This window comes from Dipodomys spectabilis, unplaced genomic scaffold (genome assembly GCF_019054845.1).
Source record: "Dipodomys spectabilis isolate Male_0828 unplaced genomic scaffold, ASM1905484v1 ptg000455l, whole genome shotgun sequence".
Classification (NCBI taxonomy): Eukaryota; Metazoa; Chordata; class Mammalia; order Rodentia; family Heteromyidae; genus Dipodomys; species Dipodomys spectabilis.
Genome location: NW_024871132.1, coordinates 468,873 through 482,093, shown reverse-complemented (window position 1 = coordinate 482,093; position 13,221 = coordinate 468,873). Strand labels below are relative to the sequence as shown.

At 40.7% G+C, this 13,221-nt stretch overlaps 2 protein-coding genes across 7 annotated transcripts in view; one reads left to right on the top strand and one right to left on the bottom strand.

Annotated features, from left to right (window-relative positions):
- The window catches only part of Pign (phosphatidylinositol glycan anchor biosynthesis class N), an 83,109-nt gene extending 82,142 nt beyond the window's left edge, over positions 1-967 (bottom strand). For both annotated transcript variants that reach the window (XM_042668553.1, XM_042668554.1), the window contains exon 1: positions 826-967. The gene's annotated coding sequence lies outside the window, so the exon portion shown is untranslated. The remainder of the gene's footprint in view (positions 1-825) is intronic.
- Positions 968-1,190: 223 nt separating this feature from the next.
- The window catches only part of Relch (RAB11 binding and LisH domain, coiled-coil and HEAT repeat containing), an 88,255-nt gene continuing 76,224 nt past the window's right edge, over positions 1,191-13,221 (top strand). For 4 of the 5 annotated variants that reach the window (XM_042668536.1, XM_042668534.1, XM_042668537.1 and 1 more), the window contains exon 1: positions 1,358-1,957. In XM_042668536.1, coding sequence (XP_042524470.1) covers positions 1,438-1,957 — 520 coding nt within the window. In that variant the 5' untranslated portion in view covers positions 1,358-1,437. Of the gene's footprint in view, positions 1,958-13,221 lie in introns of all 5 variants that reach the window. The other variant, XM_042668535.1, reaches the window with a different exon arrangement.

Sequence of the window (13,221 nt, the reverse complement as noted above, 5' to 3'; positions counted from 1 at the left end):
ATAATTACAGCTGCTTGTTTGTTTTTGGTGCCTACTGAGGGCTGTACTGTAGGAAATTGAAAACCTGCATAAGTAGCAAGTTGTGTGAGAAAATAAGCCATCAGCAATAGCCGTCTAGTTCTGTCCATTGGAAAACATTGCTTTTTTCAGCTTGTAGCCAAAAGGTAATGGAAAAGATAAGCGCCAGTCTTCCCAATTAAAGACTACAGTGTCAACGCACCACAAAGGAAATCAATACTGCCTACAGCGCTCCACCTTTAAAATCAAGTTCCACAAGCAAAACCTCCATCCTAGCTTCAACCAACCAGGCAGAGAGCGTGCAGGGCATTGTGGGAAAAGGACGGCTCGGGACGGGCCACAAATGACGGGACTTCCTTTGAAGACTTATTGGTGGAGCTCCTGGGGACGGGTCCTAGAAAATCTCTGGGCTTTAGTTTACACTCCAGAGAAAAGTCCCTGCTGTGAGAATTGTGTGGTGAGTCCCAGGTGTTCCGGGAGCGAGTACTTAACACTGTTGTCACAGACCGACGCTGGGCATTGCATCTTCCATTCAAACTCCACGGCGCACCGCGCTTCCCACGGGCGGGGGGAGCCCTCGCCCACACCCAAGCCACTCGGGGCTGTCGCCAGGCCTCCACGGGGACAAAACACAGGGGCGGGAAGGGCAGGAAGCCCGGCTCTGGCCAGCGTGTGCGGGGCACTCGGCCTCCGCGCTGAGGAGACGTCACCGAGAGCAAACAGTGGCGCGGATCCGCGGGACCACGGTTCCCGCGAGGCCGCGGCTTCGGAGCCCCGCGCTTCAGCGCGATGGTCCCGGGACGTTACCTGGGTCAGACCTGATCTCGGAAACGAGGCCTCCTCAGCGCGAAGGCAGGACCAAAGGCCATGGAGCTATCGGAAGGGTTCCCCACAGCCCACGCAACGGACAACCACCAGGGTGTCCCTAAAACCACCTCCACACCCGACCCTCAACCACCAGACGGCCCCGACACTTCCCGAGCCGCGGCAACTCTCACGATAATTCCCGGGCCAATCCCCTGGCATCCCAGCCAATCAGGAGGAGTGATGGGCGGGGTTTTGCTTTTGAGCCGGGAGCGGGTCCTTCAATCTTGGAGCCTTGGGGCTGAGATAAGGCGGGACTGAGGCGTGCTGGGGCGGGGTTAAGGCGGGGAGAGGGCGGGACACCCTGCAGTTCTCGCGAGACTGGGGACCAGGAAGACGCCTGCAGAGCCGGCTGCTGGTGCAGCGGCTGCTGAAGCAGTGGGTGTTGCCGCACCCGGACCTCCTACTTCCGAGCCAGGGCTTAGCCTCCAGGTGGGGAGGCGGGACGTGGTTGGGCCGTGGCGGTGTAGGCGCTGCGAGGCCACCGACGCTCAGACTCAGGCTGCGGCCTGTTGGCGCCTGCCAGGGAGGCGCCCACTCTCCTGTCAGGATAAGATGGCGGCGATGGCGCCCGGAGGTGGCGGCGGCGGCGGCGTGAATCCGTTCCTCAGCGATTCGGATGAGGAGGACGACGAGGTAGCGGCGACCGAGGAGCGGCGGGCAGGACTTCGGCTGGGTACCGGCGTGGGCCTGGACCCCGGCTCTGCGGGCTCGCTGTCGCCACAGGATCCCCTGGCCTTGGGGAGCGGCGCGCGGCCGGGGGTCCCGGCGGAGGCGGCGGCGGCGATGGCCCTGGGGGGCGCCGGGGAGACCCCGGCTCGCTTGTCGATCGATGCCATCGCCGCCCAGCTGTTGCGCGATCAGTACCTGCTGACCGCCCTGGAGCTGCACACGGAACTGTTGGAGAGCGGCCGCGAGCTGCCTCGGCTGCGCGACTACTTCTCCAACCCAGGCAACTTCGAGAGGCAGAGCGGTACCCCGCCGGGGATCGGGGCTCCCGGGATCCCCGGAGCGGCGGGCCTCGGAGGCGCTGCAGGTCGGGAGCCGAGCACGGCGTCGGGCGGGGGACAGCTCAGTAAGTCGGTGCTGCCTGTCACGCCCGCAGGGTTGTTTGGGATGGTGGGGAGTTATTGTGAGGGTGTCGGGGTGGGGGGGGGACTTCTGGGGAAGGGGTTTTTTCTATATATGCGGGGATGTCATTGGGGGCCAGTGAATGTTGGGTTGGGGGATAGTGTATTTTGCTAGACAACAACTGTGTCTGTTGTTCCTGCGGGCCTCCAGTTGGGTGTTGCACTTGCTCCTGGGATCCCCACCCCCAACCCCCACCCCCAGAGGAGTCGGTTCCTATAAATGATCAAGTTTGCAGTTTACAGGTTCTTGGGGGACTTGAGAACGCGACCTAAACGTTTGCTCTAAACGTTTTTGCGCTTCCCCCCCCCCCCCCAGTGTCCTGAATCACACTACCAGGAAACAGTGTTCTTCTAACTGCCCTCAGTCATTCTTTGGTTCACAATCAAGAGAAAAGGTATAGGAAATAAATGTTGCTTCTGTCTCCTAAAGCCAGATGCACCTAAGAAGAACCTGTTGTCTTTGGGACTTTTTTTTTTTTTGTCGTTCATTCAGAAAATGGGGTTTCCGTTCTTTTGTACAATTAATATATAGTAATGAAAAAAAGAAGGGACTGGATTTTCTGCTGCTTAAAGTTTGTTTAAAAAGTCTTTACACTTTAATGGCACCAGAAATTCGAATTGTTAAACGCAGAGGTAGTGGAACTGCCAAGAGTGCATTTTCTTATCAAGATACATCCTGGCTAACCAAGGTGGCTTATGCCTGTAATCCCACATGTCCAGGAGGCAGGGCCCTGGAGGATCTTGTTGGAGGCCAGTTGGGAGGAAGGACGGGGGGGTAGCAAGACCCTATCTCAACTAATAAGCCGAGCCTAGTGTTTCATATCTGTGATCTAGCTACTTGGAAGGTATGCCTTGGAAATCAATGTCCAGACTAGTCCCACACAGAAATTCCAGACTGAGCTTAAGTGGTAGAGCACCTGCTTAGCAAGCTCAAGTCCCAGAGTTAAAAAACAATGGTACTCCCAAAAGAACCACATTTCTTTTTTGGATAAGGAATTTTCTCAGTAGATATACCTTCCATACTTCGTAGGACAGTCTTCTTTTCCAGGAAGAGATTTTCTTATTGCTCACCTTTAACACATAAAATATGACAAAGAGCAATTTTCTGAATTCTTTCATGATTCTCCCTGGCAAAGGCTTCCTCTCTCCTCAAGGCCTAGCTCCAATGTCACCTTTGTAAATGTTTCACACACTCCCTGGCTTAGTTAATTTAATTGCTTGGTTCTTCTACTGTGCCACTTTCAAACCTCCATCCATCATAGAGCCTTTAGCTCTTTTGGATTTTATTTAGTAATTTCACCATGAGCTTGACAATTTCTTGAATTATTCATCTTCCTCTATTTCCTCTCTCCTTTGACCATGCTGTTTTTCCCCAGCACCTATCGAAGGTACTTTTACCTCCCTGTGTTCCATAGTCCTTCCTAAGTGTCACCATTGCTGCCCTTTCATGTTGCTTTCTTCCCAGTTCTCATCCCTCCTGCTTTACACAAGGGTTCCTTTCCTGTCTTAAGTTGAGATAGGGTCTGATGCTTTTGCTTTTTGAGAGAGAAAATATCGACAGAATATTTGTAAAATTTATTAAGTTTGCTGTTCTTAGATAAATGGGGTTGTCTGTTGTCTGGGCCACTGACATTTCAATATATCTATTGCCTAACTCACTTTTCTTCCCATGGCTTTCCAGTTGTTTCAAGATTAATAATAATTCTTGTAAAAATGTAGCCTATTTTCCTTGCAGCTTATAGTAAATATATTTGATACTTAGTAGTTTTACATTGATACATTTGAAACTTTGAGCGGCTTAGGGTTACATGGAAACAAAAGTATAATGGAGCTTACCTTCTTGATAGAGAGGGAGGGTTGAAGACTGTGGGTGCATGGCTCAAGTGGTAGAGCCCTGAGTTCAAACTCTAATAACTCCAAATGAGAGTTAGAGAATATCTTTCTGTGGTAAAAGATACATAATAGTATGTATTTGAAAATGCTTGTCATTTACGGAAATGAAATAGCCCTTGTGGAGAAGTTTGACTCTCAAAGATAAGTAGTGGTTTTGAATAATTAGTAACGTTATTATCCTGAATGAGAGAAGGAAAGAAAGATAAAAATTATTTTTGTTTCTCCTTGTATAACGCATTATCTGGGAACATCAAGCTACCTTGCTTACTGTTATCTGGCTCACCACATAATAAAATGATTCAATTTAGATAGTTGAAAAAAATCTGGTATGACATTTTTAAACTCTGTGGCAATGTATAGGGAAGCAGGATGTATTAGTCTGGGAAGATAGACCTTTTTAATGTCAAAAATTAACATTGTTCTCTCTGTTTTTAGGCTAAAAGTTAATTTGGACAAATTTTGTTAAATGAAAAATAGAGAAAGGTCTTAAATACGAACAGCTTTTTTCACAAGTTTTTTTTTTTTTTTTTACTGAGTTGCTAATAAGTACAGTGAGCTTTGATAATTACACGTGACTTTTAAATTATTTACACTAAAACCATGAACCTCCCCTGGTAGCTAAGAATACAAGCCCTCGCCACTGATTGAGACAGTCTCACTGACTTGTCTTCAAACCTTGCCCTTCTGCATCTCTGCCTCTATACTAGCTGGAATGGTAGGGGGCGAGACACCATGCCCAGCTGCAATTAGCTGCCCCATTTTACTGAAACAGGAGACAGTACTACTCTCCAATTCCACATACATACTTTCTAAGCTAAGGACCATGTGAACAAGTTGAGTATACTTTGGGTTGGTTGGCTACTTTTCTTTGAGAAACTCGTCACAGAGTTCTTAGAAATTAATCTACTGTACAATTGAATGTAGCAATGATGCTTCCCAGCAATCAGCACAAGTGAATACTAAGCCATAATAAAATGAAGGAGAATGTTTTAGAGCTGGGATGTGTGAATTACAGCAAGATTCATGACATATGTTGTCCTGAACAAAATAGAGAAATAAGGGTGTAATTGAGTTGCTGTGGCAAGATAAAGCAACCTCAGGTCTGTGCCATCAATGCAATTCTCCACTTGTCCTACAATTTGAAGACTAGTGGACTTGTAGAAATAATATCTAACTCTCAGTTTGGTCTCCTGCTTCAAGATCTGCTACCTTGGGTAAATCACTTTTCATTTATTTTGGTTTGGTTTGGATTTTGGGGGCTTAGGCAATACTCAGCTTGAACTCAGGACTTCAAGTCTGCTCAGCTTGCTTGCTTGGCTACTAGCACTCTACCACTTGAGCCAAAGCTCTCTTTCCCTGGATCTCAGCCTCCTGAGTCACAGACACCTAGCTCAGGAATCACCTTTTAAGCCTTGTTATTAATAAAGTTCATGTGAGAATAGTATGTAAAATAATTTCAAAACATTTTACAGTAATTTATTTTATGAGAAAAAGTGAAATACTAGAGGCCACTAGCTCTGATTTGCTGATAGAAAGTTAGGAGGTATCTAATAGTATAGGATTAAGCTGGACTAATGAATGTTTGCTGTCCTAACTAAATAATAATAAAGCAATAAGAGTTTCACCTTATTATTTTCACCCTATTTTTTCACCCTGCTTCAAAGACAGGTCTTCCTACAAACAAAAAAGTTTGAAAACGGATAGACATCTGTGCTTGAAATTCACTTGAAAAACTTGATAGCATTTCTATTTGACTGTACATTATAGAGATAATTACATCCATGTATGTTTTAAATTAGCATCTTACTGAGTTTTTCTTAGGTATTAGCTCTCAATTTTCTATGTGACATAAAAGGAGATGACTTTTATTTTGAACTTAGTAATATTTTTTAATCCATATACATTGCCATTTACAGAGAAATATGTAAAAAGCAAAGGAGTAGAGGTAGAAAAATTGAGTTAAAGCATAGAATAAAGCCATGGAATAAGCTCAGAGAGTCTGGTAGACTTGTTAGTTGATAGGTGATTTTTGTTATTGTTTTGAGAATTACTAATTTATGTTTGTGGGCTCTGAATTGTGGATATAAGGTTCGCTGGATCTTTGATTTTATGTTAAGATACCTGGGCACATCACAGAGCCAGTGAGCGCCCTCAGTTCCTCTGAGAGCCTTAATTTTACATCCTACAAAGGCTTCTACAACCTCTTTTTAAAAAGCTGTAGTTCTGCAGAAGAGTTTTGTGTGATATTACTGCTCTTGTAAACAGTGTATCCCGATCAACCTCTCTGTTATTTTCCTCCAGCCCACTCCCCTTTCTTAAAACAATATAAACAGGTTTCATTCTATTTCATACATGCAAATAAACTATATCAAAACAAGTTTACTCCTCATTCACCCTCTTATATAGCCCTCCTCTCCCGGCCCTCTTTTACTTTGCTGTTGATTGATATGTGATTTGGGAGGTGGGGGAGGTAATAAGAAGCTTGAACTCAGGACCTCACTCTATTTTCTGCTCACAGCTAGTGCTCTACCACTTGAGCCACACTAGCTTTTCACAGATGAAGTGATGATAAGGCTTGTCTTTGAAGGCTGGCTTCAAACCCCAATTCTCAGATCTCAGCCTCTTGAGTGATTTATGATTACGGTCATGAATCTAGCACCTGGCTTGATCTATTTGTTTTGTGTTTTAATCTGCTATCTCACTGGATTCTCCCTAACAGAGATTTTTCTACAAGTAGTATTTTCTTCTGCATGTAATTTTGTTTATACTCTAGCTGAAAGGTAACTTGTACACTGACATGTTGTTGGTAGGACACTCTTTTAAGAGTAATTTGTTCAAAAAAAAGAGAGAAAAATAAGATAACCAATCCTTTGGGTTGGAGTATGGCTCAGTTGATAGAGTGCTAGCCAATGAGCTAAAACTGCAAGTTTCAAGACTGTCTCAGACCTAAAAAAAGGAAAAAAAAGAGTACTTTGATAATATCAATCACATTTTAAAAGTGTATGTTCTCTAACCTCCAATTCCATGTCTAATCTATTTTAGACATGCTTCCACCTCCCACCCCCACCCCTGGTCGTTGGGCTTGAACTCTGGGCCTGGGTACTGCCCTTGCACTCTTCAGCTCAAGGGGAGTGCGCTACCACTTGAGCCACAGCACCACTTCCAGTTGTCTAGTGGTTTATTGGAGATAAAAGTCTTCACAGACTTTTCTGCCCAGGCTGGCTTTGAACTGATCTTCAGATCTCAGCCTCTTGAGTAGCTAGGATTACAGTTGTGAGCCACCAGCGTCCCTTAGACATGCATTTTTATTGTTATTATAGAGGTGGTGTATGGGTGGGGGGTTACGTTTATGTGAGTCAGGTAAGGAGTATATTTCCTTTTGAACAGTGTCATCTGTTCTCTAATTCTCTCTTAGTCCCTCTCTCCCATCTCCACCACAGTTTGTATAGTTCACTTTCATCAATGTCCAGTGAACTCCACTGCTGCACTTTTTTACCCTTTTTCCATCAAGTTTTGTGCCCTCCCTTTCAACCTCCCAAAGATGTACATGTGAATATACTGTTTATAAGGTAAGGAAAAGTCATCAAAAACTAAAAAGAAAAATAAAAGTCTTTTGTTTTCATATCTTGGAGTTTGTTTCGGTATGTATATTACTTTATATAAATATGAAGCGGCATTGCACCTTTTTAAATATATTTTTATTGTAAAGTTACTGTACAGAGGAGTTACAGTTACATGAGTAAGGTAATAAGTACATTTCCTATCAAGCATTGTTACTCCTTCCTTTACTTTTCCCCTACCATGCCTTCCTGCCCCACCTCCCCAACTCCTCCCTCCCCCTGCACCTTTAAGACACTTATTTTTATTTTTTATATTTATTTTTAAGACATGTTTATTTTTACAACAACAAGTAAACCTAGACTTTATAAAAGCTCTGGGCTAGGATTGTGGCTTAGTAGTAGAGTGCTTGCCTAGCATGTTTGAAGCCCTGGGTTTGGTTCCTCAGTACCACATAAACAGCAAAGACTGCAAGTATTGCTATGGCTCAAGTGGTAGTGCACTAGCTCTGAGCGAAGTTCAGGGACAGTGCCCAGGCCCTGAGTTCAAGCCCCATGACTGGCAAAAAAATAAAATAAAAAAGCTTTTTAAGTAAAAATATTAAAGGCTGAAAACAATGTCCAACAATAGATTATTTAAAACAGGAATATATGTGTGCTGATGTAAAATATCACCAAATACAAGATACATTTAAGCAGATAGATTAGAATACAGCCAATATATGTATGCTAAGATTCTATCTATTAAGGAAAGAGAAATTGCATATGCCAACATGCTTATAAAAAGATACATACAAAATAATCTAATAATTGTTCTTGCAGATTAAGATTCTGGTTGGGAAGTAAGGGGGCCCACTTTCTATGTCTTTTACTACATACCAGGTTATAAGTAACAGTACTAAGATTCCAGATAACCGTGATCCTCAGATCTCAGTCACCTGAGTAGCTAGAATTATAGGCGTGAGCCACTGTACTGTGCACTTTCTGCTAAACCATAAATGCTGCATATGTGTGCTTTAAAACACAGCTCTACAAAAGTTAGGTTATTTCAGAAGAATATGATGCAAACTGTTTTAACTTAGTAGAACTGTTAAAATACCCAATCTATTTTGAAGCCAAGCCACGTGATATAAAAATCAATCATTAAAAAAAATAAAATGTCAAAATATAACACATACTAAGGAAGTGGTAAAGAATCTGCCAGAAGCATTGTAAAGTGGTCATACTACACAGCACAGCATTAAACTTAATCAAAATCAGGATGTTGTGCATATATAATTGTAGGATATTCAAATGAGACTATGATCAAGTAGTCATCAACTAAAAGTCAAGTATACTATCAGCTATACTGAATCAAATAATCTAACAAAACCAAATTAGCTTGCATTGTCTTTTTCATCTTGAAGCTTTGCTGCACAGTTATATTTAAGTTTCTGTTCTAATGAAGAATGCTTGGGCTGGAAAGGTGGGTCAGTGGTAGAGTGCTTGCCTTGCATGCATGAGGTCCTGGGTTCAATTCCTCAGCACCACATAAACAAAGCTGGAAGTGGTACTGTGGCTCAAGCCTTAAGCTGAAGAGCTAAGGGCCAGAGTTCAGGCCCCACGACCGACAATAAAAAAGAATGGCTAACCTTTGGAAAGAATAGAACACAGTTGCAGTCTAGGGTGTAGCCTTTCAGATTTTTCTCATCCAGTATTTCAACAGTTCTAGGAAGTAAAAAATGATGTTCATTTGTTCTTGGAACCAGCTAGTCCTGTTGTGGGTGTATAAAATTGCTCAAGGTAATGTCATGAAATTTTCCATATTGTTTCTAACCATTTCCTGGTTCTGTACTTGTGTGCTGCCTTATTTTTTGAGCCTTTAGCTCATTTCTGGACCACCAATTTTAGTCTTGCCCTGTGGCTTTAATTTGTTCCAACATTTTTACTAATTCAGAATTTTACTTGTATACTGTTCAACGTAGATTAGTAAGCATTAATGAGTAAATACATAGCCTTCAGTTTTCACAGCTTTAAAAATTAGAGCATTAAAGCTGAGTGTCCGTGGGTCACACTTGTAATCCCCTTCTTTTAAGTCCCCCTTCTTCCTAGCACACAGAGAGAAAAAAAGAAAAAATATTAGGGAGTTGGGCTGTCTCTAAAATGTCTTCTCAAATATTTTGAAAATACTAGCCATTGGACACTGAGCCCCAGCATTAGAGAATTGAAGATCCAGAAATTAAAAATGTGAGTTTGTGATGGACAGAAGTAGGACTTTCCCTATTTGTTGTTGTTTGTTGTTATTTGCCTAGATTCTAGTATATGCAGACATTAACTTTTTACCTCAGTTCAAGCATATTAAGTGCTTCAAGTCTTTCCTGTTTCTTTTACCAGTGTTACCACTATTTTTAAAAAATTGGTAATGTGGCTTGAACTCTGGCCTGGGTGCCTGTCCCTGAGCTTGTTTGCTCAAAGCTAGTGCTCTACTGCTTTGAGCCACAGCTCCACTTCCTGCTTTCTGGTGGCTAAGAGTCTAATGGACATACGTGCTTGGGCTGGCTTTGAACCATGATCCTCTGATAAAAGCTTCTTGAGTAGTTAGGATTATAAGCCTGAGCCACCAGCATCCAGCTTGTTTCTACTATTTGCAGCCATATCAAATATTTCAAGATTGAGTTATAAAAGTAGAAGATAGAGTATCATTGTGGTTTTATTGGGATGTTCATAAGTACTCTCTCCACTTAAAAGAAAATGTTCATTGAAAGTTCATTCAATAATATAATTTTACATTGCTTCCAAAGTAGAAAAATTACATTTAGTCATATTTCTTTCAGCATCCATATTTTAGAATAACTATAAGTTATTCTAAGTGCATAATATATTTAGACATTATTCTAAGTGCATAATATATTTAGACATTATTCTAAGTGCATAATATATTTAGACATGACCTTAGGCTTAAATATGATTTTTTTTATTTTTTTGGTAGTAATAATTTGAAGTCAGGGTCTTGTGCTTGCTAGACAGATAGGCAGATAATCTGCTACCACTTGAGCCATAGCTCCATTTACCTTAGTAATAGTGTCTTTATTGTATAAATGTAGTATGTATTTTATATCATTTATCATAACAGATTTTTAGGCATTTAATGTCCTTTATTATAAAATTATAATTTAAATCTAGCTCGTTATTTTTTTCCCTGCCATTTTATTGACAGCTAAGTATTTACAGGATTTTAAAATGATAGAGCTTCCATAATAAAAAATCAAATATATTGTGAGAAAATAGTTCAACATTCTACTCCAATGAGACAATTATTAATACTAATGTAAATATAGTATAAATGTATTCATATTAATACAGTATAAATACAAATAGACTTAACATTTATGGACTTGTTTTTTCTTTTCCTCCTTTAAAAAATTTTTCATACAAGATCTCTAGCCCAGTCTGACCCTGAATTCAGGATCCACCTGTCTCAGCCTCGTTGCTTATATTACAGGTGTATACCACCTGTACTTTCTATGTCCCTGTCCTTTTAAAAAGTCATGTTTTGGTAGTTCACTTTATTTCTTGTCAGTGAGTTGGCCTATAATAACTGTTCAATAAATGTTTGAATTTGGCCATGATTGCATTAAACATTCCGTCAGCACCCAGTCAGTTTTTTTTGTGCATTGTATACTGTAATATTTCTACAAGATACCTTTTAAAGAATCTGGAATTTTTGTATGAGTGTTTGTACACACATGCACCAGTCATAACTCTAAAACTGGAGGCTTGGGTACTGTCCTGGAGATTTTTTGCTCAAGGCTAGCCCTCTACCATTTGAGTACGGCTCCGTTTCTGTCTTTTTTTTTTTTTTTTTTTTTTTTTTTGTCGGCAGTGGGGCTTGAACTCTGGGCCTGGGCACTGTCCCTCAGCTCTTCAGCTCAAGGCAAGCGCTCTACCACTTGAGCTACAGCGCCACTTCTCTGTCATTTTTGATAGTTAATTGGAGATGAGAGTTTTAAGACTTTAATTGCTTTTAATTGGCTTTGAACCAATCCTTAAATCAGCTTTCCAAGTGGCTAAGATTTCCATTGTGAGGCACCAGTGCCCAACCTTATTTTTCTTAATATTGTGAAAATTAATATATCTCAGTATTAAAATAGTAAATAAAATAATACTTATATGGTATGGTTTATAAAATCATCTTGCATGCTTTTTTTGAGCTGGTACTAAGGTTTGAACAAGGGCGTTCATTTGTTCCATTTGCTTGGTTGGCTAGTGACAGTGACTTGAGCCACTCCTCCAGCCTGGCTTTTTTTTGCCTGGGCTGATTTCAAACCATAATCCTCCAGATGACAGCCTCCTAAATAGCTAGGATTCAAAGTCGGATCCAAAGGCATTGGGCTTATTCTGTGTATCTTGTATCACACCATGTTTAATAGATTTAGATCTCAGATTTGATAAACTTAAGAACAGGTCTTACTGGTTTGTGAACTGTGATGAAAGTTCCTAATCATTAGCTTCTGAGTTATAAAGCAAATTGTTAAGAAGTTACACAAGCATCCTGGCATTTGAAGAAATGCTTTGTGGTTAAAGTACTTCATATGAGAACATGGTGGTTTCTCTTCTCTGCTTTCCTCTTCTTCCTCCTTTTCCACCTTGTCTCAATTATTCAAACTTTTGGGTTCAAATGATTGTCTCACCTCAGCCTCCCAAGTAGTTAGGAATACAGATATATGACATCTCACCTGGCTGATAACTTCTTTCTTAGTCACACTTTTCCCTTTTCATATTAGAACATTTATTTGTCCTAGAAAAGAATTGTGGCTGAATCCAAACAAACATACAATTCATATAGCTATGATAGAGCCTCTTAGTAGTCTTAAACTTAAAAGTATGTTAACTTACAAAATCTGGTAGAGCTTAGTTTGGTCAAGGTTAAAATTTTTTCTTCCATAAATATTTTCTGATGAGATAGACTTGGTTTTATTAAATTGGACAAATTACTTAACTTTTAATTAAAAAGAAGCTCATGGAATATAACATCGTTGACTTGGAACTTAAAAAATGATAGGTGCTGGAGGTGTATTACCTGTAGAGCACTTGCCTAAATGCTTGGGGCGTTGGGTTCGATTCCCATCATTGTCAAAAAAAAATTAAGTAACATTTTAAATATATCCATAATAATATCACATTGAAATTTAGTCTGTGTATTTGCCTTCCCCAAAGATCATTTCTATTGTATAGATGTGTTCTTTAGTACTTCAAAGAAAAATAGTTACAATGTAATGGATAAGGCATGTTACCTAAAGATATTGTAATTTAGGCATATACAATAAAAAATTAGGAGAAAGAAGAGATTTAGTAAAGCAGTAGATAGATGAGTTCTTAACATAAAAATACTTTATCTGAAATCAGCAGCTAACTAAACATTCCATTAGGAGTAAAACAGAGTTTAGTATCAACACCAGAATAATGTTGATTTATCTCTATAATCTCTCCAACCCTGTGTTCATCTAACGATTTTAATTTTTATGATTTTAAAATGAAGTTGCATATCAGTGTATTTTTCCATAAAAACTTCTACATGTATATCATTAGAGATCTTTAATTTTTTAAGTTAAAATTTAAAATTAAGAAGATATATAGATTTTTTTTTTTGTTTGGTTAGTGTTTGTTTTTTGTTTGCCTGATTTTTGGTATCAGTACTATGGCTTGATCTCATGCTCAAGCTCAGCTTGCTTGCTCCTGTCTGGAAGCCTGCTGCTTGAGCTACACTTTCAGTCCAGTAT